Below are 25088 nucleotides of genomic sequence, written 5' to 3'. Positions count from 1 at the left end.
GTTACGGGGTACTACATAATAATGCCGTATAAATACACAATACGTATAAAATACACAGTTTACAGATAGACGTAGGGGCCCAAAAATAATGTTTGCACAGGGGCCCGAAAATCCTAGCTACGCCACTGGGGGGGGGGGGGGGGGGGGGGGAATTGAAATAAAAATTGTGGACGTCATAAATGGATGACCTCCTAACTAATATAGTTTAAATATAGGCCTACTAATTATAGGCTTTCACAAAAGATAATTATACAAGAGAGATTAGGGGATATCACTCCCGTTTAATTTTTCTTTCTAATTTTCAGTACAACTAAGTCACTCTTTTTTTTTATTACATATGATGTGTGGTTTAGTGCACAGATAAGAATAAGAGCTACGTCATAGTATAATGTTAACTGGAAAACTAAGTAGGCCTAAAAATTATTCCATATAGACTCTAGATCTATATATAATTTGTGTTTAACAACTATGAACTTAGCGTTCCTAGCGACAGATTCTTTTTTTTTTAATGTTAAAATCTTGCACCGGAAAAACCAAGTGATCATACCTGGGTTGCGTGAATGTTTATGTTTCGCGGTTGTGAACTTTAACCCAGACACAACCTTCATCGGCGACTTCTAACAGTGTTACAGGTAGGGATGATACACTGCTTGTAAAATTCAAATTACTAAGTTGAATATTATTTAAAACATTAATGTACTGGATCGTAATTCTTTGTAACATGTAGATCTATAATCTATTTATTATTTGTTCCGACATTTTTAACGTTATGAACTCTTGACTCTACAGTACAGGATAACTTTAAACTTCAAGCTAGGCCTAAATAATAAAAATAAAAACGCCCATGGAAATATGGGACAATGCTATATTTATACCATTATTTGCAGAGTCATTGTGAATATCAACTAGACTAGGCCTAGGCTAGCAGACAACCAAACATGCACTCAGCACGTGTACTTTTCGTGTACACTTAGTTAATCTGTGTCGTGATGATGACATTGCTTTGATTTGCTTTTCATGTTTTAATGAATGGTCTGTAGATCTAGATCTAGATCTAGATCTAGATCTAGTTAGATCTAGTAGTAGTTTGTAGTTTAAGTGACTAAGTGACAAGTAGGCCTAAGGCCTAAGTGTAATTCATTCATTTCATACTGAGTACTGAGTGAGTAGGCATTACTGATAATTAATAATTACTAAACTAAACTTGTCTTAAAAATAAAAGTAAAACTAAAAGTTTAAAAGTCTTCCTGATCTCTAGAGTTTAAGAGTTAGATTCTAGACTAAATTTAGATCTAGAAATCTAGATCTTAGATCTAGATCTATATCTAGATTTAGAATAGAATAAGTAGGCTATAGCCTAAGAATACGGTAATCTATCGTTTTTTAGGTACGTAAAATCGGCCGAAACTAGTGATGTGAAAAAAAGGTGACTCATTAAATTTTTAACAATATTTCACATTTTTAGTAGGATTTAGCAATTTAGGCCCCTATGTTTTGAAAGTTACAAACATGTTTCAAAGTTTCATTGACATTAATGCACATGTTTTTCAACAATATTGTATTAAAACTTAAGTAATATATTAAGACTAGATTTAGTGATGTTTTTATCAGATACAACCAAGCTCATTTACTTTAGCCTATAGCCTAGTATAGCAGCTATAGCAGTCATCTTGTTTAACTTTTTTGTTGTTAGAAGTATAGTGGGAGATTCAGGGGAAACCACTCTAACTTACTGATGGCTGCTGTTTATATAGCAAATCTTGCTCGCAAACACTGTTTAATTTAAAGTTAATTTCTAGCCTTAATTGATATATTTAGCCATTGATTTTGGTTTATTATTCTGTTATCTATAATATTTGACACAAATACTGCCTATATCACAATATACTTCAATTAAAGCCTTAACAATGAGGCAACTTTTTCGCACATTACAAGCCTCGGACGATTTTACGCACCTAAAACAATAGATTACCAAGAACACTTACTTAAAATAGGCCTAACTAGAGAATTATATACATATATCATATGATATGAGCCTATTTTATTACTATTTATAGGCCTAATACTTAATACTAATACTTATAGTTAAAATTAAATAATTCTGTAGTTATAGTAGGGTCTAATACTTAGGCCGATGCTAGCCGGAAAAAGATATGCATGCGCAATGGAGAGAAACTGCCACTTGCCTTCGCAGCGAAGTTTTCGATGGTACTGCGCATGCATGTGTTTACAACCGCAGAACCCTAACCCTTATCCTATCCCTAACCCTAGCCATAGATCACTGCGCATGCGCAGAACTAACTTTTGCAGACTAGGTGGAGACGTTGGGGCGAAAAATCTTTTTCCGAGTAGTCACTTAGGTGTTATTACTCACACTATGAGTCTTATAGGCCTTTTCTATTACTATTGCGGGACCGAGTGATCTTGCGTAAGAGAGCTGGACTGCTAACCTGTGAGTCTCGAGTTCAATCCGGGTTCAAGTCAGTAGACCGTCCCTGAGTCCACCCAACTCTGGTGGGTACTTAACTCACGTTAGGGAAAGTAAAGGCGGCTGGGCATAGTGCTGACCACACTATCTCTTTATATGCAGAGGTCACAGAAACAAGTGAACTCTACTTCACTTGCCCCATAGACCGTCAAGTTTGAAAGGAAACTTTACTTACTTACTATTACTATTATTACTCTGTTACTATTGAACTATTGATTGAGAAGGTTAAACTTAATACTACTTTTAGTTAGGCCTAGGCTAAAAAATTAATAATATAGTAGGTCTAGAGTCTAGAGAGAATAGATTTAGAATCTAGATTCTAAATTCAGTAGATTCAGATTGATTCTAGATCTAGACTAGATTAATCAAGATCTAGAATTTCAACTAGATCTAGGGAGAATTTTTATACCAGTGTCCGATAATAGAATCTTCTTTAAATAAAGGGATGTTAGGTTACTTGTAGTTAACTAAATACACACATTGCTGGCTAAAGTCAATGCTAACTTTGTCCCTAACCCCAACCCTAGTCCTACCATACGCCTAACCCTAATTTCTAACTATAAAATTAGTCGAGATTACAATACTAGTAACAACCCAACACACCTATTTTATAGAAGAGTCTATTATCGGACATCCGTATCTAAAAATCATCCAAATTGAGCATAGGACCTAATTGATTATTAAATTAGTAATTATAAATAGCCTAGCTAGATGGTTCATCATCATCTCCCATACCCAAGACACATAAGGCAGATCAAGTTTCCGTGACCTTGGCATACAGAGGAGTAGAATTGTCACCACTATGCCCAGCGTCCTTGGCCTTTTTAATGCGGGTCAGGTGCCCATCAGAGCTGGGTGGGCTCAGAGGGGTCACAATGACACAGGCCTGGTATCCAAATTTGAGACTTTCTGACCAGCAGTCATGAGCTCTACCAATTCACCACGTCGTCTTTGTTAGTGTTTAGATATTTTTGGTTAATGACTTTTGAGTAAATTCTTTAAGTACTACTGAGATTCTACAATGAATGAATGTCTTACATCATAGGTTTTTTTTTATTGGATAACTTATCAATATCTTATTATTATAATTAGTATTAGGCTGTTTTGGGTTATTGAGGCCTAAAAATAAATAATTTTAACTCTAGGGCCGTCTATTTATAGGCCTATATGCTAGACCAGATGTATTGAAGAAATATTTTGTAATTTAATATTTAACTTGTAACTTAGGTTTTATTAAAATAATTTCCATTCCACTAACCTACATTAGTGTTCAATAGTGTATAGTACTTGTATTTTCAACTATTTTACTAAATTGTCAAATTTTTCTTCCATGCTTAAGATTAGCTTAATAACACTGGGCTTTCGGCAATGGCATCAACATCACTGGCAGCATCAACTTGGCACAGATTATCTCTACAGCCTCTCACTGACACTTGGCAATGTCTCAACAGTCTAAAAAACTTAGCTGTTGTGGTTCGCAGATTACAACACCATTCTCAACCAGCGCGGCCGTCTATTTCTTCACAGCCATCGGTTTTGGCGCTAGATTCCAAATCCCTTGCTGGGAATTCCAGATCTGTGACACGTCAGCTAAGTAGACAGCAGAAAAAGTTTTTGGCATGCCACAGGAGTGCTGGTGTTGTATCCTTAGATTGTAGACGCAGTTTTGCAACAGATAGTGCGTCAGTGAAGATTAAGGAACAGCCAATGACAAGTAATTTGAAGCAGGTAAAAATGTTTAAGGGACACCGTTGTGGGATGGTAGAGGGAATGACTATTAACTCGAAAGTTTTGAGTTTGGATCCTTAGGACATTCTGGAGTACACTTAGCTCTGATGGGTACCGGAAAGTAAAGGTGGTAAGGCATAGTGTTGACCACACTATCCCTTGTCATGCCAATGTCCCTGAAACAGGTAAACTCTACTTCATCTGATCGAGGTTAAAAAAAAAGTCACCATTTTTAAGTATGTTAACTGTAGAGTAGGACAGCGTGGCTTAGCAGGAGAGTACTAGACTGCTAACCCAAAAGTCAATAGTTTGAATCCGGGTTCAAGTCAGTAGAACGTCCCTGAGTCCACCCAGCTCTCATGGGTACCTAACATAGGGAAAGTAGAGGCGGCTGGGAACACACTATCCCTTTATATGCCAAGGTCACAGTAATAGTTGAACCCACTCCATGGACCATCAGGTTTAAAAATGGAAGAATTCTTTTTAATGTAGATGATTATATTCCATTTGCTTTCAGAATTATCGTTGAATATATTCTCTTTCTTATGGTCACTCATAAAATCTCTAACCTATTTTAGCAAATGATTTTTTAAATTTAAAAAAAAAGGTTTGTTTTATTAATTTTAAAAGAATTGTCAGTGCATTTAAAAGCTTATTAATAAAGTTTTTATATTTGTTTAATTTTAGGTTGCTGTTCCAGTTGCTGAAGAATTATTTTCTAAAGATTCCCAATTTAAAGGACTTGACACCAGCTTCCCCTGTCTGGCCAGAGCGTAAGTTAGTGTTTATTTTTCTATGGACATGATTTAAAATTATTTTTTTCTTTATTTGTTTTAAAATTAAAATTTAAGGGCTGAAAATAAAGATTATATGCCTTTTTAAAAAGTAATCTTTGATTTCAAATTTGTTGTTTTTTTTTTCTTAATTTGTTTTAAAATTAAAATTTTAGTGCTGAAAATAAAGATTTTATGCCTCTTTAAAACGTAATCTTTAAAAGAGTGAAGTCTTGTCCACGCTGTAGGATATTTCCTAGTGTTGGAGAATATTTTCTAAATTTCGAGATACATTCATTTTAAGACTCATTTTTTGTATGAAATTGTATAGTAAATATTCGGGAAGTAAAATTATAAAATCCCAAGAATAAAGTATTGTAAATGAAATTTAATTTAAGGGATTTAACTACTAAATTTAAAAAAAATTAATTTTCAAATTAGATTACACTCTCCTTTTTTCAAGCAAGATTTATCTGTTATTTAACACTTCTCCTGTGTTTGACATCTAGAAAGAACACAGGCCCAGAGCCAGAGTATGACAACATCACAAAAGGCTACAAGCTATTCTCCTCCCACAAACCTTTCTCACTGAAAATAAATAACGGTGTTTTACCAAAGCTGGACGTTGCCTATGAAACCTGGGGAAAATTGAATGAGGACAAGTCCAATGCTGTGGTTGTCTTGGCTGGGTTGTCAGCCAGCTCGCATGCCCGGAGTTCGGTGGTAAGTACAAAAATGTTACACTCTTTAACCCCATAATTATTTTCTAGTTTTACGGGAATTATTTTTTTTTACTCCTTTTTTTCAGTACCCCTGTGGCTAAAGGACCCATATCTTTTTACCCGTTTATTTAAACCCCACACATTAATGAAAAAAATTAACCGCAGTTGAATGCCCTGCACACTGGTATAAATTTCAAATAATTTTTTATTTATTGAAGAAAACAATTACTTAGTTTTATTGAAGAAAAAATAAAGAGTTTATTTTTTCGGGCAAAAAAATATGCTTCGGTCAGGAAAATTAATGATAAGAATTACTTTTCATGAGTTCTTATTCATAGAAAATGAAAGTATGTTCATTTTTCTACAAAAATCATGGATAGGATTAGTCTTAGTATAAATACTAATGTGGCGATGTAAATGTTTAGACGCGGCCATTGAACGGAATTTCGCAGTATTAAAAAAATGCTGTTGTTACGGTATGGCAGGCCAGCATGTCAACGCCTGTGAGCGTCATTATGGTTTTAAAGAGTTTATATATTAATTGTTATTTCAAGTATTTATTGTAAATACTTTACATTTTTATATCATAAGATTTTACTTGAATATCTGTCTATGGGTTTGTGGGAAATTTTATTACTCAATTTTGACCCACTTCTTAATTTTCATTGAAAACTAACTTAAAATTAACTTAAAGATTTTATTTTTATAGTGTTGTTTTGTAGTAGTGTGAACAAAATTTTGATTTTCTGCAACATATTCAATAAACCTCTTTCTATCTTGACATTGACCAAAAACAAATGTAACATTCTGATTTGTAATAACCCATTCACTAGAATCAATTTCAATTAACGCCAATTAACAAACATTTCAATAATTAACCATGAGATGAGTTGAGATAATAATTAATAATTCAATAAAAAAAATGAGTAATAAAATTCCAGGACAACATGAAGCCAGGCTGGTGGGAGAAGTTTATTGGCCATGGCTGCGCTATCGACACGAACAAATTTTTTGTCATTTGCCCCAACAACCTAGGAGGGTGCTACGGGACTTCGTGAGTTCTAATAATATACTGTCCTGTAGAGTCTGTGTCCTTTGTTTTAAGGTAAGGACTTTGTAAGTCCTACCATTTAATAATGTACTGTCCTAAATAGCCTATGTCCTGTGTTGTACATTCTTTAAGAAAAAAGTGTATTATGCTAAAACATTTTTTTAATACTCATAGGGGACCTTCATCAATCAACATCTGCAATAATAAGGTAAGCAAATTTAAATAACAATAACCAATAGTCCCTGAAGGATTAGGGTTGGCTCTGTAATCATAACATTTGATTTACTTAGCCCCTTGATCATCTAAATATAGAAATAAATATATATATAATATATATGGATATAGTTATATATGTATGTATAAATATTATAAATCTATGTATGTATATATACAAATACATTCACACACATTCAAATTAAAAAATATTTTATCCTTATGAAAATTGTTGGTCCTCAGCCCTATGCAACGACTTTCCCAATTATTGGAATCGAAGACATGGTCAATGCAATTTTCTTGCTGCTTGATGACCTTGGCATTGACCGGCTGCACAGCTGTGTGGGTTCTTCCCTTGGTGGGATGTTGTCTCTGCAGTCAGCTGTTTCGTTCCCTGATCGAGTCGGGAGGTAAAAAAAAAGTTTGTTGCACGCTTATGTTTTTGTTTATGCCATGTTTTTACTTTCTCGATTATACGTTACAGCTAGGTTGATGGTACTTTTTCTACTTTGAAATTTTCAAAAGCCTAAAACTTGAGTACTATTTCAGATAGATCAATGAAATTTCACATGTAAGTAAAAGATCTAATTGTCTACCTTCTTTCAAATTTTGAGTAATTTCCGTTGACCGGAAGTACTAATTTACGCTATTTCCGATTTCTCAAAAAAACTCATGTAAATTTATAAAGTGCTAATAATATTGCGCACTATTATGCACATTTTTTTTGTGTTCGCTTGGTGCGCAATTCTTTTTTCTATGAGATTCTATTCTATTTTTAAAAGTTTAAGTAATTAAAAATCATGTCTATATTCCAAGTTATATAAGAATATTCGAGAAAGTTTAGGGGAGATCACTCCCGGTTTATTTATTTTTGTTTATGGTTTTTGTTTGAGTTTTTTCGGATATTCAGCATATATAATTACTTGTCATGAGTTTGGAAGCAAGCAGGCAGGCATTAAGTTGGTGACCAAATCCAATTGTATTTCTGGCTATAGAACTAGATGAGTTGATCTGGGCCATCTTACAACCTACTGACGGTGAGGGGGGGCGGGTGGTCTGAAATATTTCCTGATTACTTTGTACAGTCTCTACCTGAGAACCCATTGTTTTCCACTCCATGAACTTCAAAATACATGCTGGTCTATCCTCATGTATTGGCCATTCTCAGATTAGCCATACTCATTTAAACTGGACATCATTATATTATTATATTCACCATCATAGTATGTTTGTCTTGTTAGCCCACGCTAATTTTTGCTTATGCTACTTCTTCTTTAGGTTCGTCACCATTTCATCCTGTGCCCAGTCCCACCCCTCCTCTATCGCCATGCGCTACCTGCAGCGGAAATGCATCATGTGCGACCCCAACTGGAACAATGGACACTACTACGGCAAGGCATACCCAAAGACTGGCATGAAACTGGCGAGGTGAGTGCTCAACATCACTAATATGGTTTATAGATTCAATACTTTAACACCTAATAATAAAAAAGTTGTAGCAACACCCATTTTGCCATTAGCTATAACCCCCTAGTTACCATGAATATCATTCCAAACTGTGTAGCATGCAATATTTGTAAAACAGTCTCTCCGAAAATAAACCCTTGCAAAATTTTATTTCATGCACACTCTGCTAATAGACTTTATTTTCTATCATACTTTTTTCTTTCTATATTGGTACAATATTCATTGTTGCATTTAAGTCTAAAATATTTAGCCTCTGCAAAACTAATAAGTCTTTAGTATTTTATTCGGGCACCATGTGAATGTTTTGAGATATTTGTAGATGTTGTTGTTGCATTGAGCACATATTGCAGTCATTTTTTGTAAAGAATTTGTATATCTAAAAAGTTTATTAAAATTTTCTAGAGAGATAGCAACGATCACATACAGGAGCGGACCAGAGTGGGATGAGAGGTTTGGCCGTAACAGAATCAGCGATGAGCCGCCATCTTTGTGCCCCACTTTCCTCATCGAGTCATACCTGGAGCACCAGGGGGAGAGTTTCAGCACTAAATATGACCCGAACTCTCTCCTCTACATGTCCAAGGTGAGTGGCCTTGACCTCCCCTGCCAGTCAAATTTAAGTGACCTTGACCTTAATGACTATAGTATAAAATATATCTTGTTTACCCATTAGTAGTGTAGATAAGAAACTCATCCATGTTTACCAAAAATCTTCACCCTAGCTCGCATTAGCAACAAGAAAAGGAGATACATTTATGCCCCAGTTAAATTAATCACTAGGCTTGTTTACACAAACTGAGGGGAATCAGGTTTGTTCTGACATTTGTGAAATAGGGTGAGGTCAAAATGTGGAAAAATAACTTTGCTTTGAGCATCCAGCTTTTAAAAAGTTTAGTCACCAAGTTGAAGTGTTGATTAAACCAATAATTAATTACATATAATGTAGTTCTTTTTTTTTTAATGTTGTTTTCTAATTTCAATTTTTTACACAAATATTTTTCACATTCAACAAGCAGTTACGTATTTTTTAAAAAAATATGGTGACTTACTTAACATGTAAATATAATCATGTTGTTGCTTTAATCAATTTAATACTCTTATCCAATTTAAAAATTATTTTCCTTTTTTTCCCACTATGTAGTCAAAATTGTTTATATATGTTTACATAATTACATTGCCTATGTTCCCATAAGGGCCTAATAATGAAATATTGTTAAAAATAAAGGGGTGTTAGGTCATTTGTTGTTAATTATAACCTAGTATATCTTGCTTTTTTTACATCCCTAACCCATGTCTAGAAATAACATTAATGTTTCTCCAATATTCCAATTCTGCTAACAACCTTACACTTGATTTTGGGGGAAAAAAAGGATTTTAGTAATATATATGCATAAAATTTACTGGGCATATTTATTGTTTTAAAATTAAAATCAGTTATCAAAATTAAGTTTCCTGTTGTATGATAATAGGTTTATTTTATTTTCCCACAGGCTATGGATATGTTTGATATTGCCGAGGGTTATGGTTCTTTGAATGAAGGTTTGTCCAGAGTTAAGTGCCCTGTCATGGTGATTGGTGTGCAGACGGATATCTTGTTCCCAATCTGGCAACAGAGGGAGCTGGCAGCTGCTCTACAGGCAGCAGGTGGGTGACCTACTTTGTTACTCTTCAGGTCTGTGCCTGATTTATGTCAATGTTAATGTCACTGTGGTACGTGATTGTCTTACCTATAGTATGTTGGGAGCTAGACACTCCTCTGAATGCTGTTTGAATTAAGGCCTTTTTCTGGAATGGACAAATTGCCCATATTTGACAAAATTCCTAAAAAGGCCAATTTCCAGAATGGATGATAGCCAGAAAATATTTTAAGAATCAAAATTGGTGTACAGATGTGTACATCATGTTAAAAATACAAAAACAAATTTGTGTTTAAGCATAAAATGTGTCAGTGATAAACAAGAGAATGGATTATTGTTTTTTTCTAGCTATCAAACAATTTAAAAATACCATTTTATCTTACTTTTTATAGAAAATTTAATTAGATTTTTAAGTGATCAGTTAAAACTATTGTCTAAACAATTTGTAATTTATTGACTATTAGTCACCACCTAATACTTGCCTTATTCTTTTGTGAACTTACCAACAACATTGGCTTAACAAACAAGTTCAAACATCAGCACTTTAGTTATATGTCTAAAGGAGCTTTTACACTGCATAGTAATTATTAAAATCACCTCTATACCCTGACTAATCAAGATGCTCATACAATGTTTTAATGTTATTTATAAAATTTAATAAAGAATTTTTTTTTCATATGAGATTACTTCATGCATGTTTGAATATTTGTTAAAGAAAAAGATTTTTCCTTTTTTTACAGCAATTTCTCAATTTTTAAACATAAAATATAAATTTAAAAAATCCAACCAAATTGATATATTTATATGCTTAGGTTTCTGTTAATTATCCAAGTGTCATACATATTTATAATGTAGTTATATCTGGGCAAATGTCATTCGTGCAAGTTGCTTTCAGCCATTTTTCTCATTTGGTCTATGTCCATTCAAGCAGTTGTCTCACTCCAGCATGTGCTCTCATTCCTGCAACGTCCATTTGGGAAAACTGCCTTCGGGCAAATGTGGCTTTTCAGTATTTGTCGTTGACCTGGCATATTATGTCATTGTTTGTCTTACCTGTGGTATTTAATGTGACTTTCTTACCTGCAGTATATTATGTGACTTTCTTACCTGTGGTATATTATGTGACTTTCTTACCTGTGGTATATTATGTGACTTTCTTACCTGTGGTATATAATGTGACTTTCTTACCTGCGGTATATTATGTGACTTTCTTACCCTGTGGTATATTATGTTATTTTCTAACCAGTGGTATATTATGTTGTTGTCTTACATTTTATATTAAGTGATTTTCTGACCCGAGGTATATTATGTGATTATCTTGCCTCTCATTGAGTTAGCTGATGGTTTACCTTACCAGAGCTATCTGACTTTTCCTTTCAGGTAACCAACAGGTAACCTTTTATGAGCTAAACTCTCTATATGGTCATGACACATTTCTTTTGGACTTAAATGGAGTTGGAGCAGCCATTAAGGTAAATAGGGATTTACCAGTGGTAGTCGTAGACATTAGGGTAAATAGGTATTTAGAGAGGTAGTGGCAGGCTTTAAGGTAAATAGGGATTTATAGAGGTAGAAGTACGTGTTAAGTAAAGTGAAGTCCAAAACTGTTTTCCCTGTTAACTGGAATTATTTTTTCTCCCTTGATTTTTTAGTAGACACAGTAAAATGTCTCATCTTTTTTTCTTTTATTTTTAAAGCCAACACAATTATGCATTATCATAACTGATAGCTTTACAGGGGAATATTATTTTAATAAAGATAGAAAATGTACTTAATTTTAGATTAGAGAAAATAATGAATAACTTTTTAATTTGCAAAATACACTTGTTCAAATTAATTACACCACTTTTTCAATAATTAAGGAATTATTAGATTTTTCTACTAAGTGATCTTATTAATATAAAGGCCAAAAATTTTGTTTTAATAAATGAATTTGCATTAGTAAATTACATTAGAAGGTCTAGTGTTTACTTTTACCAATTTAGAAAAAAAAAACAGAAAAATAATTAATTATATTTTTTAGAAGTTTCACAGTTATTTCATACTGAAAATTCACAGTATGTGTGTGAAGCACTGACTATGACATTATACTTTCTTTGTATCCTAAAAAATTATGTTAAAAAATAATACTGATATTTTAAAACATGTAAGTGAATTGCATTTTGTATCAGATGTATTTTATACCATAGTCCTATTTGTATCAATACAGGGGTATAAGTAAACAGGTTATAACATTTTTTTTTCTCAAGTTGTGTCATATATGGGACATTCTGCAGTTTAGTTTTCAATTTATTTATTTAAACATTCTATCCAAACCAATACTAGACAATTCAAAAAAAATAATTTTTGTGTGTATTTCAAGCTTGTGTTATTAAAAAAAGTTTTGCGTGCTTGTAATGTATTGATCCAACTTAGCCCGATTCATTTACTGTCATATTAAATTTAGATATACTTTATTTTTTACTATTTTTTGGTTTACTAAAATTTTCAAAATGCAGCTATCCACTTTTTCCCCTGGCTTTGTTTAATTAATTACCAAATATTTTAACACCTCCAATTTGTTTATCCAGGGTTTCTTGGAAACAGAGCAACGTGAGACTGGAATCTTGAGCAAACATAAGAGTCGCAACAAGGAGAGAAAACTCTTCTAGAACTGAACACCAAAACAGCTTAAAATAATTTCAACCTAGTAATGCTCATGGTTGAGGTCATCCTTTGACGAGAATCTCTTGGTCTAATTGTTGGGTTGTCTCCCCTTCTTATTTGGAATGGCAAAAATGTTAGAAAAAGTAAAATAAATTAAGGAAAAACGTCAGTGTTTTATCTTACCCTGGTTATGGAAATATTAAGTTTGTTTATAAAAATTCAGAAACTGTTTTATTTTTTATTTTTCTGATTAATATTATGGTTGTAGTTAACTATGAACAAATTTTGTGTGTTGCAACCTGTTGCTTTTCTGAGTTTTTTCATCATTTAAGTTGTGATTAAACACCTCAATTGAAATTAAATATGAAACATTTTATTTTAGTTTTATCTTGCCTTTTAAAGTATTTAAGTGTATTTCTGAAGTGATAAAATTTTTTTATTATAAAATATATATTTTAAAATAAAAATTTAAATATTTAATATAGTTTACATATTAGTTATAACTATGCATAATCACATCACTGCTTTTGATTGAGCTGTTTTTACTTGCACAACCTGTTCATAAAATATTAAATGCCAAATAAATATTTGTATAATCCTTTTTTTCTATGTAAATATTGTATTAGAATGCATCTTAATTGACTTTCGTTAACTATTTCAAATGTTTCGTTACTTTAAGTGCAATTTTTAAAAAAAAATGTATTTTTGTTTTCACTAAAACGTATGTAAAATTGTATTCACTTTTAATTTGGGTCTGTTGTTTAACGGAGGGTAAAAGTGGCAATTTTTTTATTTATGGTTTGTCAATATTGTTACAAGCATTTTTTTTGTGATGTAGCCACACCTTGCCAGTTGTACCACATTGCAACCATACTATCTTCACCATTCCCTGACTCAGATAAAAATATCAGTGAGCCAGAACAACTTGATATTCCATGGTTGATGGTTTCATTATCTCCCCTGTGTTATTTTCCAAATGAATACAAAGTTCCATAAATTATTGAATGGGTTTACGTTTATTCCTCTGCTAGAGCATAACACTATTTATATAAAATGATATTATTAAATTTTTTTATTGTGTGCAAAATTCTGCAATTTACCATTTTGTTACCATTTATGAATGTATGTAAATACACAGGTCTAATAATTTGCTAACTGCTTATATAACTATATGGAAAAAGTACTTCCATAACATTTTTCAAAAATGAGCTAAGACCTGCATAGTTTTGGTTACATTCCCTAAACCATCCCAGTAAATTTGGGTCATGGAAAAATATCCAAGAAGGTTTAAATTAATAAAAATATTAAAAAATACTATATACATCAACTTCATTATGCCATGTTGTCCTCTCAAATCACTGACATCAGATGGTGCATATTTACAAAATACTGACACCATACAGTGACATATCATAAATGCCTGATGTCTGATAGTTAAGTCATAAATGACTGACAATGATCAGTGCCATATCTTAAATAACTGTCGATAATAGACTGTGCCATGTCTGAAATCAATGTCAATATTATACAGTGCCATGTTTTGAATCGCTGTTTTGAATCACTGAAAGCAGAATACCAAAGACAACCATGCCCTCTGTCACTTACCTGATTGGGGCATGACTTCACTTACATGATTTCTTGTTGTAAAGTGACTTAAACTTAAAACAACGTATTGAACCTGAAGTCAATAAAAATGTTTCCAAACTGTTGATCACTTAAATTGCTTTCATACCATGTTTTCAATAAACAATTTATATATTTATTAAATCTAATAGCTACAGTTCTAAATGCATTGCATCTGTTAGAACAACTTACTTCTACAAAACTGTTTTGTTTCAAAATTTTCGACATATATTGTACCTGACTTAAGTAATTTTTTTCCCCTTCAAAATGGGTGATTGCTTTTTGACTTTTTTGCTTTCTATATATGCTTAATTATATTAATAGTGTTCTAACTATATTGCCTCTGTTAGAATCAAAATATTTTGAATTTATTTTTACAAAACTGTTTTTAAGGTAGTTTTAACCATGTTTTTACTAAGTTTTCTTTTAACAATAAATTTTTAAACTGTTTTGTTTTAGTTACTGATGTTATTGATTATAAGTCTATGGTTTTGATAGTCTGTTTAGTTTAGTTTTCCAGGTTTTAATTTTGTGGTATTGTAGTATATACATTCACTAGAGGTGTAGTCACATGGTAATATTACGCATTCTCACTAGATGTATGGTAGTATACAAGTTCACTAGAAGCGTTTAGTAGTATACACATCCGCTAGAGGTGTGGTCGTATACACATTCACTAGAGATGTGTTTGTATGTAGTCTACACATTCACTAGAGGCGTGGTCGTATGGTAATATACAAGTTCATTAGATGTGTGTTCATATGTAGTCTACAAGTTCATTAGAGGTATGGTCGTATACACATTCACTAGAGATGTGTTTATATGTAGTCTACAAGTTCATTAGAGGTATGGTCGTATACACATTCACTAGAGATGTGTTTATATGTAGTCTACAAGTTCATTAGAGGTGTGTTTATATGTAGTCTACAAGTTCATTAGAGATATGGTCGTATACACATTCACTAGAGATGTGTTTATATGTAGTCTACAAGTTCATTAGAGGTGTAGTCGTATGGTAGTATACACATTCATTAGAGGTGTGGTCGGTGGGATACCCTAAATTCAAGAGTTCGGATTCGAGACCTCCAGACAGATGAGGCCTATAAATCGGGGACTGCATGAGTCCACCCAGCACTAATGGGTACCTGACTCACGTCAGTGAATGTCAGGCGGCTGGGCATAGTGCTGACAACCCTCTTCATAATAATGACGTCATTGACTGCTAGATCCGAAGGTTATTTTGACATTTGCAGGACCAAACACCAGTACGATGATGTGGAACTGCTTGAATTAATGAAAGGTTAGTCACTGCATTGAGACATGTAGAAAATCGCCTCGAACAATATTTATATAAGGATCTAGACAAAGGGGAAACACAGAGGCGTAGCGATGGGGGGAGGGGGGGGGGGGGCAGGGGGGGGGACATATGTCACCGGGCGCCGACCTTAGGGGGCGCCAAAATGGGTTGTAAAAACAAATTAAAATGTCATTGTAGCTGCATTTTTGCAGGGGGGGGGGGTGCAAATCGAAAAGTTTGAGGGGGGGGGGGTGCAAATTAAAGTTTGTCCACGGGTGCCGGGAAGGGTCGCTACGCCTCTGTGGCAACATAAAGAAAAGACTATATTTTTCCTGTCAAACTTCTGTCCTACGCCCATGTATTTATACCTTTCAATGACCGCAATAGAAGACGCAGTTTTTTTTAACAACTCTGCCACAATAACAAATAAAAAAAAAAAAAAAAAACTTCTAATTTCTTTTTAAATAATATCATATTTAATATATATATATATATATATATATATATATATATATATATATATATATATATATATATATATATATATAAGAAATCCTCTTTAATGTAGCTTATTCCTTGATTGCGTGCATGCAATACACTTGAAAGCTCTTTTTGTAAGATGATATGTAATATTTGCATGCTTTTAACCTTAAAATATATAAAGTCAAGAGCACGCTTGCGGCATGTATGCTTAAGACATTTTTTAAATGAATCTAAACGACTATCACATTTTAGATCGAAAATACGCGAAAAAAAATAATAACAAACAACTAAATTAAATTTAAGAAACGAGCTAAAACAATTTTGAGACTTATGAATAAACATTTTCAACTTTGAATATTCCACGCTAACATTCCCCGATTGGTAATAAACTACTATAGGTCATACCATAATACCATAGGTAATTCCAATTAAATAACCAAAGATCACTCCCAATTTATTACAACAGATAGTTCACAATAGATTAGGTACTAGATATCACACCCAAATGATTGCCATAGATTATTCCCAATTAATTACAATAGATTATTCCCAATTAATTACAATAGATTATTCTGAATAAATTACCTCAGATCAATTCTATTAAATTAAGATAGATCATTCCCAATACATCACCACTGAGCATTCCCAATAAAAAATACCACAAATCATTCCCAACTAATTACCATAAATTATTCCCAATAAATTACAACAAAAACTAAGATTGAACACAAACACAATGCAAAAATAAATAAAAAAACTTTATCTCAAAAATGTTAAAATAAATCAAATTTTATTTAAATTTTTAAATATGGTAATGTAAATCTTAACAATTTTTAACACTACGCACTAAGGAATTATTAGACCTAAAGAAAATGAGCATAAAACCACTAATTAATGAATATGTGCTTACTAATTCACAAACTTAAACCATAATTAGTGCCAATTCTAACCTATGCCAAGTTTACATATTAGTTACTCTAGTGCAATTTAACATTGACACTGTGTTTTTTCATCCTATGTTGTAGCCAGCATCAGCACAGTGCTAGAACCTTTGAGATCAATGCCGGTCTAAAACCTGTGAAGACATACACAAAAAAAGGTTAACATTTTTTATTGTTGTGATAAAACTTAATTTCCAAGAACAGTCGAACGCTGAAATAAGAATTTTATAAAGTTCAGTTCATCAAATTAAGTTAATGACAAGTTTATTGTTGCACTTGTGTTGATTCTAAACTATGCCAGGCTACGATTTTAAAGAAGACGACAACACGGTACGATCCCTGGACTGGATGTGTATTACAGTATACATTACGGTATACAAATACACATTCACATAACCACGAAAACCCCACCCTCACAACTGGGGGTTTCTTCTTCGCCCCCACCCTCACATTTGGCGGAGCTGCGGAACGAGAGAGAATCAGTGTTTCTTCCAGACTTTTTTCTCCGGGGGGGCACTTGAAATCTTTTGGGGGGGTGGGGGGGGGCGGTAAACTTTCTTCGGGGGGGCGGACACTGTTAAAAGTATATACTTTCTATATAAATTATATAAATTTCATTTCGTTCGGGGGGGGGGGGGCGGTAAAAAAATTTCGGGGGGGGGGGGGCGAAGCCCCCCCCCGAAGAGATGCCTGGAAGAAACTCTGGAGAGAATGTATGTCACAAGCTCATGACGGAACATAACTGATATATAGCTTTCTCAAACTCGACATCACACTTAGATTATCGTAAAATTACAACGGGTTGTTGGTTGGTGTTGTATTTGTTATATGGGGGGACGGCGTAGTTTGGTGGTAGAGAATATCACCGCTAACCGAAAAGTCTCGAGTTTGAATACCGGGTAGCCTACTTATCCGTAGAACATCTATGAATGCAACTAGCTCTGACTTAATGTAAAGTGGGCATACTACTGACCACACTACCTCTTCTTATGCCGGGGTCATTGAAACAGGTGAACTCCCACCCCACTCAAGTTTTTCTCTAGATATTTTGCTATTTTTTGCCTTGGTGTCATCCCCCCCTCCCCTAAATGGTGTCACCCGGTGCGGTCCGCACCCCCGCCCTCACCCCCCTCGCTACGCCTCTGGCAGAAGTTAGACCGTTCGGTTTGAAAGGGTACTTACTGTATATGATTTTGTAACAGGAGTGATATTTACATATTTTATGTAACTTTTTTTTTTTTGCATAATAAGTATTTTTGCATATTGCTATTAAGAATTTTCGCATGAATAAACTAATACCGCAATTTTCTTTAAGACAATATCAGGAATTGTAATTCTTTTTATTTAAGATGAAAACTAAATTATTTAAACGTTATAAGGTTTGAGGGATTTTTTTTGAAAATTAAAAAAAAATAATAATGTGTAAACTAAATTCTTATACCGTGTGGGTCTGAAACCGCCCAGCACTCACTAGATACCAACTATAGGTACTCACCTCATGACTAGACGAGGATCTGTTAGCTGATCGACCAGTTCTGCTAGAACCAAAACCAATGAAACCAAGGTCTGTTGACAACACATACATACATATAATATTATATATATATATATATATATATATATATATATATATATATATATATGTATATGTATATATATATATATAATTTATATTTATATGTATATATATGTATTATATATATGTATTTTATATATATATATATATATATATATATATATATATATATATATATATATATATATATATATATATATATATATATATGGAGTTTGGTTGTAGCACTACCTACCAAGTAGGTATTGGCTATTACAAAGTTAAGTTGTATTACTAGTTGTCTTACCAATGTGGTCGTTGGTGTACTGAGTTTTGTTGTATTACTAGTTGACTTACCAGTAAGGTCCTGAACGTACGGAGTTTTGTTGCATAACTTGTTGAGTTACCAATTAGGTCATTGATGAATAGAGTTTGGTTGTATTACTAGTTGTCTTACCAATTAGGTCATTGATGAATAGAGTTTGGTTGTATTACTAGTTGTCTTACCAATTAGGTCATTGATGAATAGAGTTTGGTTGCATAACTATTGTCTTACCAATTAGGTCATTGATGAATAGAGTTTTGTTGTATTACTAGTTGACTTACCAATTAGGTCATTAATGAATAGAGTTTGGTTGTATTACTAGTTGCCTTACCGATGATGTCCTTTATAAATAGAGTTTTGCTGTATAACTAGTTGTATTACCAAATGAGGTCCTTGATGTATAGAGTTTTGTTGTATTACTAGTTGACTTACCAATAAGGTCATTAATGAATAGAGTTTTGTTGTATAACTAGTTGACCTACCAATAAGATCCTTTATGAATAGAATTTGGTTGTATAACTAGTTGCCTACCAATGAGGTCCTTGATGAATAGAGTTTGGTTTTTAATGTACGGGCCCCTCGCGGCCCTGGAGTTCATGTCCGTGTCAAACAGAAATCGTATGGTCATATCCGGCCTGACGAAGGCCTCTGGGATGATCCTGGCGTACCATCTCTTGGGCTCGAAGTCGTGGCAGTAGCAGTTGGTGGAGGTGGATTTCTCTCGTTCGCAGGAGGTCACGAAATGTTTTTGAAAGCTGCAGTACTGTGATGGAAAGGAAAACACGGTCTGTTTTGTTGAATACAGTGGCGGATCTTGTATTTTTTGTTATTATTTTTTTTTTTTTTTTTTTTTTTTTTTAGATATTTCGTGAGTGGGAACTTAAATTTCCGGACGGAATAGAAAACTGCAGTATTGTGATCAGACCCTCGGGCAGATGAGGCTCGTTAGCTGGGAACAGCCACTCTTCTAGGAGGGACAACTCCAAAATTAAACAACTGCTGCCTTTGTTGTAGTTTGTTCTTGGTTGGACAAAGGCTATGGAAGCAAATCCAAAAAGAAAAGCAGGCTGAAATCGGAGTCAATGCCCTCAATGGCGCATAACCAGTTGACACGTAACGCTTAATTGTGTTGGAGGCGTGGTCGAGTCGGCAAAAAGTTCATGATTAACAAATCGAACAAAGTCTCGAGTTCAAACCCACTGGCAGATAAATCTCGATCCCCTTCAACACTAATAATTAAGAACGAAGAAGAAGAAGAAGAGAAGTGATCAGACAAATGGAAAACACGTTCTTTATGTTAAAACCATTGGCGGATCTTTTTCTTTTCCCCAGATATTTTAAATGTGGAGGGGCTACTTGATAATTTTGTGAGGGGGAATTTAAATTTCCGGGCTGAACGGAAACTATATTTAATTTTTTTTTCTAAGGGTGAGGGGTCTAGGTACAGAGACGCAGCCACCTATTCAGGCACCCTGGGCGAGCCATCGAAATTTTCGCCCCCCCCCCCTCTCCCTATCATTATTATATAGTTATTCAACCTGGTGAAAAAACGCCCCCGCCCCCCTCAGTTTGAAAGAAAGGTTGATGGTACTTTTAACCAGTTACTATCCAAATAAGGTCGTTATTGTGGTACCACCCAGTTGATGCAGAAAAAAGTTGAATAAGTGAGTAAAGCGTTGTAGCAATTTACTTTCTTAACTTGAATTTATATAATGAAATACCCCAGCGTAAAATGAGCTTTTTAAATTTTGTTTTACCCCTTTAGACGCCCGTTAAGGGTCGGCGCGCGGTGCGGCCACCCCACCGGCCTTCGTCTAGCTACGTCGCTGGCTAGAGGGTGATAGCAGATGCCTAAAAGATACTCTTAGGCTGCATTTATGTCCTTATTTTAACCACCATCTCCAAAAGTTATTTTATTTTCTTGAAGAAATTAGACATCAACCGGGTCGACGTGGTCGAGTCGGTAAAGCTCATGGTTGCTAAACCGAAAAGTCTCGAGTTCGAACCTGTCTTGTAGTTTGTTCTTGGTTGGACAAAGGCTATGGAAGCAAATCCAAAAAAGAAAAGCAGGCTGAAATCGGAGTCAAAGACCTCAATGGCGCATAACCAGTTGACAAGTAATCCTTAATTGTGATGGAAGCATGGTCGAGTCGGCAAAGCTCATGGTTGATAAATTCGAAAAAAGTCTCGAGTTCAAACCCTCTGGCAGATAAGGCTCGATCCATCCCAACACTAAAAATTAAGAACGAAGAAGAAGAAGACATCAACCAATGTGCCAAAAAGAATACATCACCTTGTTGTGCTGCTTTTGATAATTCTGACAGTCTTCGTTCCAGCCGCACACTTCCAGGTAAAAGATTCCTCTGTTCATCAGGCTCAGCTTGTTGTTCGGCACGTACATCGTGCCGTAGACGTAGAGCGGATCTCTCCCGAACACCACACACCCAGGGCAGCGGGGCAGGTAACCGTCCAGCGTCGCGACCAGTCCGTTTTGGTTGAGGAAATTCAGGGAAACCTCGGAGCCGGCTTCTTGGACATACTCTATAAAAAAAAAAGTTTTCAAACCTGACGGTCTATAGGGCAAGTGAAGTAGAGTTCACTTGTTTCTGTGACCTCGGCAAATGAAGGGATAGTGTGGACAGCGCTATGCCCGGACATACTCTATAGTTCAATACAATTTCAGAGGTAGTTACATTGTAGCCTACATCGGAGAATGACCAGGGCAATGCGCGCATTGGCCGGCCAATGTACAAAATAAAATGTATAATTTTCAAGTTCTTTGGATTTTGACCAAGAAAGCCGACCAATACGTGCTTTGGTCGTAATATATATCTACAATTGTTTAAGGGAATTTGAAACGCCCTAAATTATTTTATTGATGTTAGCAGGATTCGTTTTTTGACTCCATGTTAATCTCCATAATATATGTTGATAATATTTTTTCAGCAATTAAATTTAAAAAAAAAAAAATAAAAAATTCATGAAAATAGTAGAGTTAAAAATGTAAAATAAAAGCCAAAATATGCAGTTCTACCATTTTTCGCCAATCTGGAATGATTTTGTAACGCATATTTTATTTTACTACCTTACGAAATAAAATTTTCAAATAACCTGCGATCGAATTATAACAGTTAAAAAAATTTAATCAGCTATAGAGAGAATTTACGTTTTTTTTGTGAGCTGTTTATTAGCAAGAACCGTTTGCGTTGCAAACTTTAATTGACATTGCCTCGTTTTCGTCTAGAATACACGTAAAAACTTTAACTATAAAAAGAAAAGTGGGGGAGGGTAATGAATCACACCTGAATTAGATCGCGTATTTGCAGGTACGTTTCAGAAACCATTTTTGTTTGCTAAAGCACGCGGATTGCTATTAAACCCAAGGCAAATCTATAACCATCTCAAAAAATACTACTACTAGCACGTTTGTATACCTAACTTCAAACGCCTTAGCATAATAGATAGAGTATTGTATAGAAAATTAAACCTACAGGACTTATGTGGAAAAAAAGATGGTTAAATCGATTTGTAAGAGTTGTAACAAAACTTTATAACAATATGTGACAAAGGGGGGGGGGGGGGGGGGAAGGGGTTCATAAAGTGTTGTCACTCTTTTTTATTTAAAAAAAAAGTGGTACTTGAAACTAAATTTTTATCAGCTGTTTCTAATTTGATAAGACTTTAGTGTATATTGCAAATAAAATTGATTAATTTAAATATCATATACCTGGACGTCATGTAACGATTACCCCTCATTTTTTAAACATATTTACCTGATATTATCAAACACAAACCGCTTATGATTGCGGCGTACTGCATGTTTGTCGTGCGACTTTTGATTTCTTACAGACCAGAATAACAAAATCTGGAGCTGAAAGATATTTTTGTGTTTATTTACAAATAAAAATGTACATTAACAAAAGTAACGCAATGTATAGTTGAAGCTAAACTATTCAAATTAATTTGTTTAAGGGTACGTACACACATACATAATGGGACAGGGGTGGCCTAGCGGGAAAGAGCTAGACTGTTAACCTGAAAGTTTCGAGTTCGAATCCGTGTTCAAGCCAGTAGAACGTCCCTGAGTCACCCATCTCTGATGGGTACCTAACTCCCGTTAGATAAAGTAAAGGCGGCCGGGCACAGTGCTGACATCACTATCCCTTCATACACCGAGGTCACAGCAACAGACGAACTCTACTTCATCTGCTCGATGTGTCCAGCGTTACTGAAGGCGACTTGAGCAATACAATCTTACTGCAGCTGCTGTTCATAGATAAGTTAAAACACAGCAAGCATCTTCAAATTGAATTGACGGATTAGTTAAAACGAGCCGACCCGCGGCTTATGATACGCCGCTATTTAGTTGTTTTATTTTCTACTTGTCAGTAATTCATAATTTGTGAATTCGACAGTACCAATGCTGCCACTGAAAATATTTGCTTTAAAAAACCATCAGTAGCTCGTTAAGGACGATAACCCCCCCCCCCCCCCCCTCTCCTTTCCCCAACCCCTACACCCCCCCCCCCCCCCCCCGTGAAAGCAAAATTCTCTTAGTTACCTCCCCTAAGTTTAAAATCGTTTCAAACTAAATCATCTGCCCCTAATAGCCGTCATGAAACCCGGCTCTACGGTCGTAAACATTTAGCATGAACCACAGCTCACCAGACCATGTAGGGGTGGGGAGGTAGGGAGCGCGCTTACAGCTTGGTGTTTTCTAACGGCTCCAAGAAGAGAATTATTTATATAGATTCTGATAAAAATAGCAACAGGATAATATTTATTGTATTACGTTTTTTGTGTGGGTATTGTTGTCAGGGGTATGATTAGAGTCAGGTTAGCGTGAGAAGAAGGGTCAGAATTAAGGTTGGAATGGGAAATTGGGTTAGAATTAAGGTTTGAATGGGAAATTGGGTAAGAATTAAGGTTTGAATGGGAAATTGGGTTAGAATTAAGGTTTGAATGGGAAATTGGGTTAGAATTAAGGTTTGAATGGGAAATTGGGTTAGAATTAAGGTTTGAATGGGAAATTGGGTTAGAATTAAGGTTTGAATGGGAAATTGGGTTAGAATTAAGGTTTGAATGGGAAATTGGGTTAGAATTAAGGTTTGTATGGGAAATTGGGTTAGAATTAAGGTTTGAATGGGAAATTGGGTTAGAATTAAGGTTTGAATGGGAAATTGGGTTAGAATTAAGGTTTGAATGGGAAATTGGGTTAGAATTAAGGTTTGTATGGGAAATTGGGTTAGAATTAAGGTCAGGACTTGGATTAAAGTAAAAGATAGCTTCAGTGCTGACGTTCGTATGCACAAACCATTTTTAGCATATCACATGATGATGGTGGCATTTTCGTGATTATCGATTATAGACTAGATCTAGATTTAGTAGGAATAATACGCCACGTTTTCATAAGGCTTTGAATGTTAACTATGTATAGCATGCAGCTTCTAATACTACACCTATGTAAACATAGAGAACATTTAGACGAAAAAAACTACTACACATACTTCATAAAAATGGTGAAGGTGCAAGAATAAAAGAAAATAGTTCTTCCTTCATCAGTCTCCACGGAAGTAAAATTACGTGTTTGATCAATGTAAAATAGTTTGCTGAAAATAAACGGAGAAAAAAATATATATCGATATTTTAACATTCTGGTGTCATTTTAACGATATTGAGAATCAAATGATAAGACAGTGATAATTAAAAGCTATTAATAACATAAATTGATGTAGCCTAAACGCTCAGAGATTTAAATTTTATACCATCAATTTATAGGCTTATAAAAATAGTTTTACAAATCGACCTCTTACCATTCTTATCAAAAGACTGTTTATACGCCTGTTTATAAGACGATTTTTTTTTTTAAAATCATAGAAAAACAGGAATCTATCGGTTTAAAAATGATTGGGTACACGGGGCATAAAGAACATAGTTTTAAAAAATGTGGGAGGGGGGGGGGGGTGATTTCGATAGACGAATGGCTTTATGTATTATATGTTGGAACAGTGATATTTTGTTTGTATTATAATGTGTTAGTGTTATATTGTGTTTGTATTGTCTTCAGTATTTGTTTTGCATTTTGTTTTTTATTGTGTTGCGTTTGTGTTGTTCAGTGTTTGTAGTGTACTGTGTTTGT

General features: G+C 34.3%; 2 protein-coding genes across 2 annotated transcripts; one reads left to right on the top strand and one right to left on the bottom strand.

Moving 5' to 3' along the window:
• The first annotated feature begins 529 nt into the window (after positions 1-529).
• Positions 530-13094, top strand: LOC131928379 (uncharacterized). Its single transcript, XM_059284392.1, has 12 exons — positions 530-632; positions 3828-4216; positions 4904-4989; positions 5499-5712; positions 6653-6765; positions 6937-6970; positions 7219-7385; positions 8254-8403; positions 8845-9025; positions 9933-10086; positions 11460-11551; positions 12650-13094. The coding sequence occupies exons 2-12, from the start codon at positions 3857-3859 to the stop codon at positions 12728-12730; spliced, it is 1632 nt and encodes a 543-aa protein (XP_059140375.1). The 5' UTR covers positions 530-632; positions 3828-3856; the 3' UTR covers positions 12731-13094.
• Positions 13095-17008: 3914 nt separating this feature from the next.
• LOC131928424 (uncharacterized) lies at positions 17009-24523 on the bottom strand. Its single transcript, XM_059284460.1, has 6 exons — positions 24457-24523; positions 22723-22820; positions 21243-21490; positions 19481-19712; positions 18565-18635; positions 17009-17203 (listed from the first exon to the last, which is right to left on the bottom strand). Exons 2-6 carry the CDS (start codon positions 22766-22768, stop codon positions 17186-17188), a joined length of 615 nt encoding a protein of 204 aa, XP_059140443.1. The 5' UTR covers positions 22769-22820; positions 24457-24523; the 3' UTR covers positions 17009-17185.
• Positions 24524-25088: the final 565 nt, after the last annotated feature.

This window comes from Physella acuta, unplaced genomic scaffold (genome assembly GCF_028476545.2).
Source record: "Physella acuta isolate Inbredline_101_S28 unplaced genomic scaffold, ASM2847654v3 ptg000090l, whole genome shotgun sequence".
NCBI lineage: Eukaryota > Metazoa > Mollusca > Gastropoda > Physidae > Physella > Physella acuta.
Note: the sequence above shows the minus strand (reverse complement) of the source record. Positions and strands in the feature narration are given on the sequence as shown.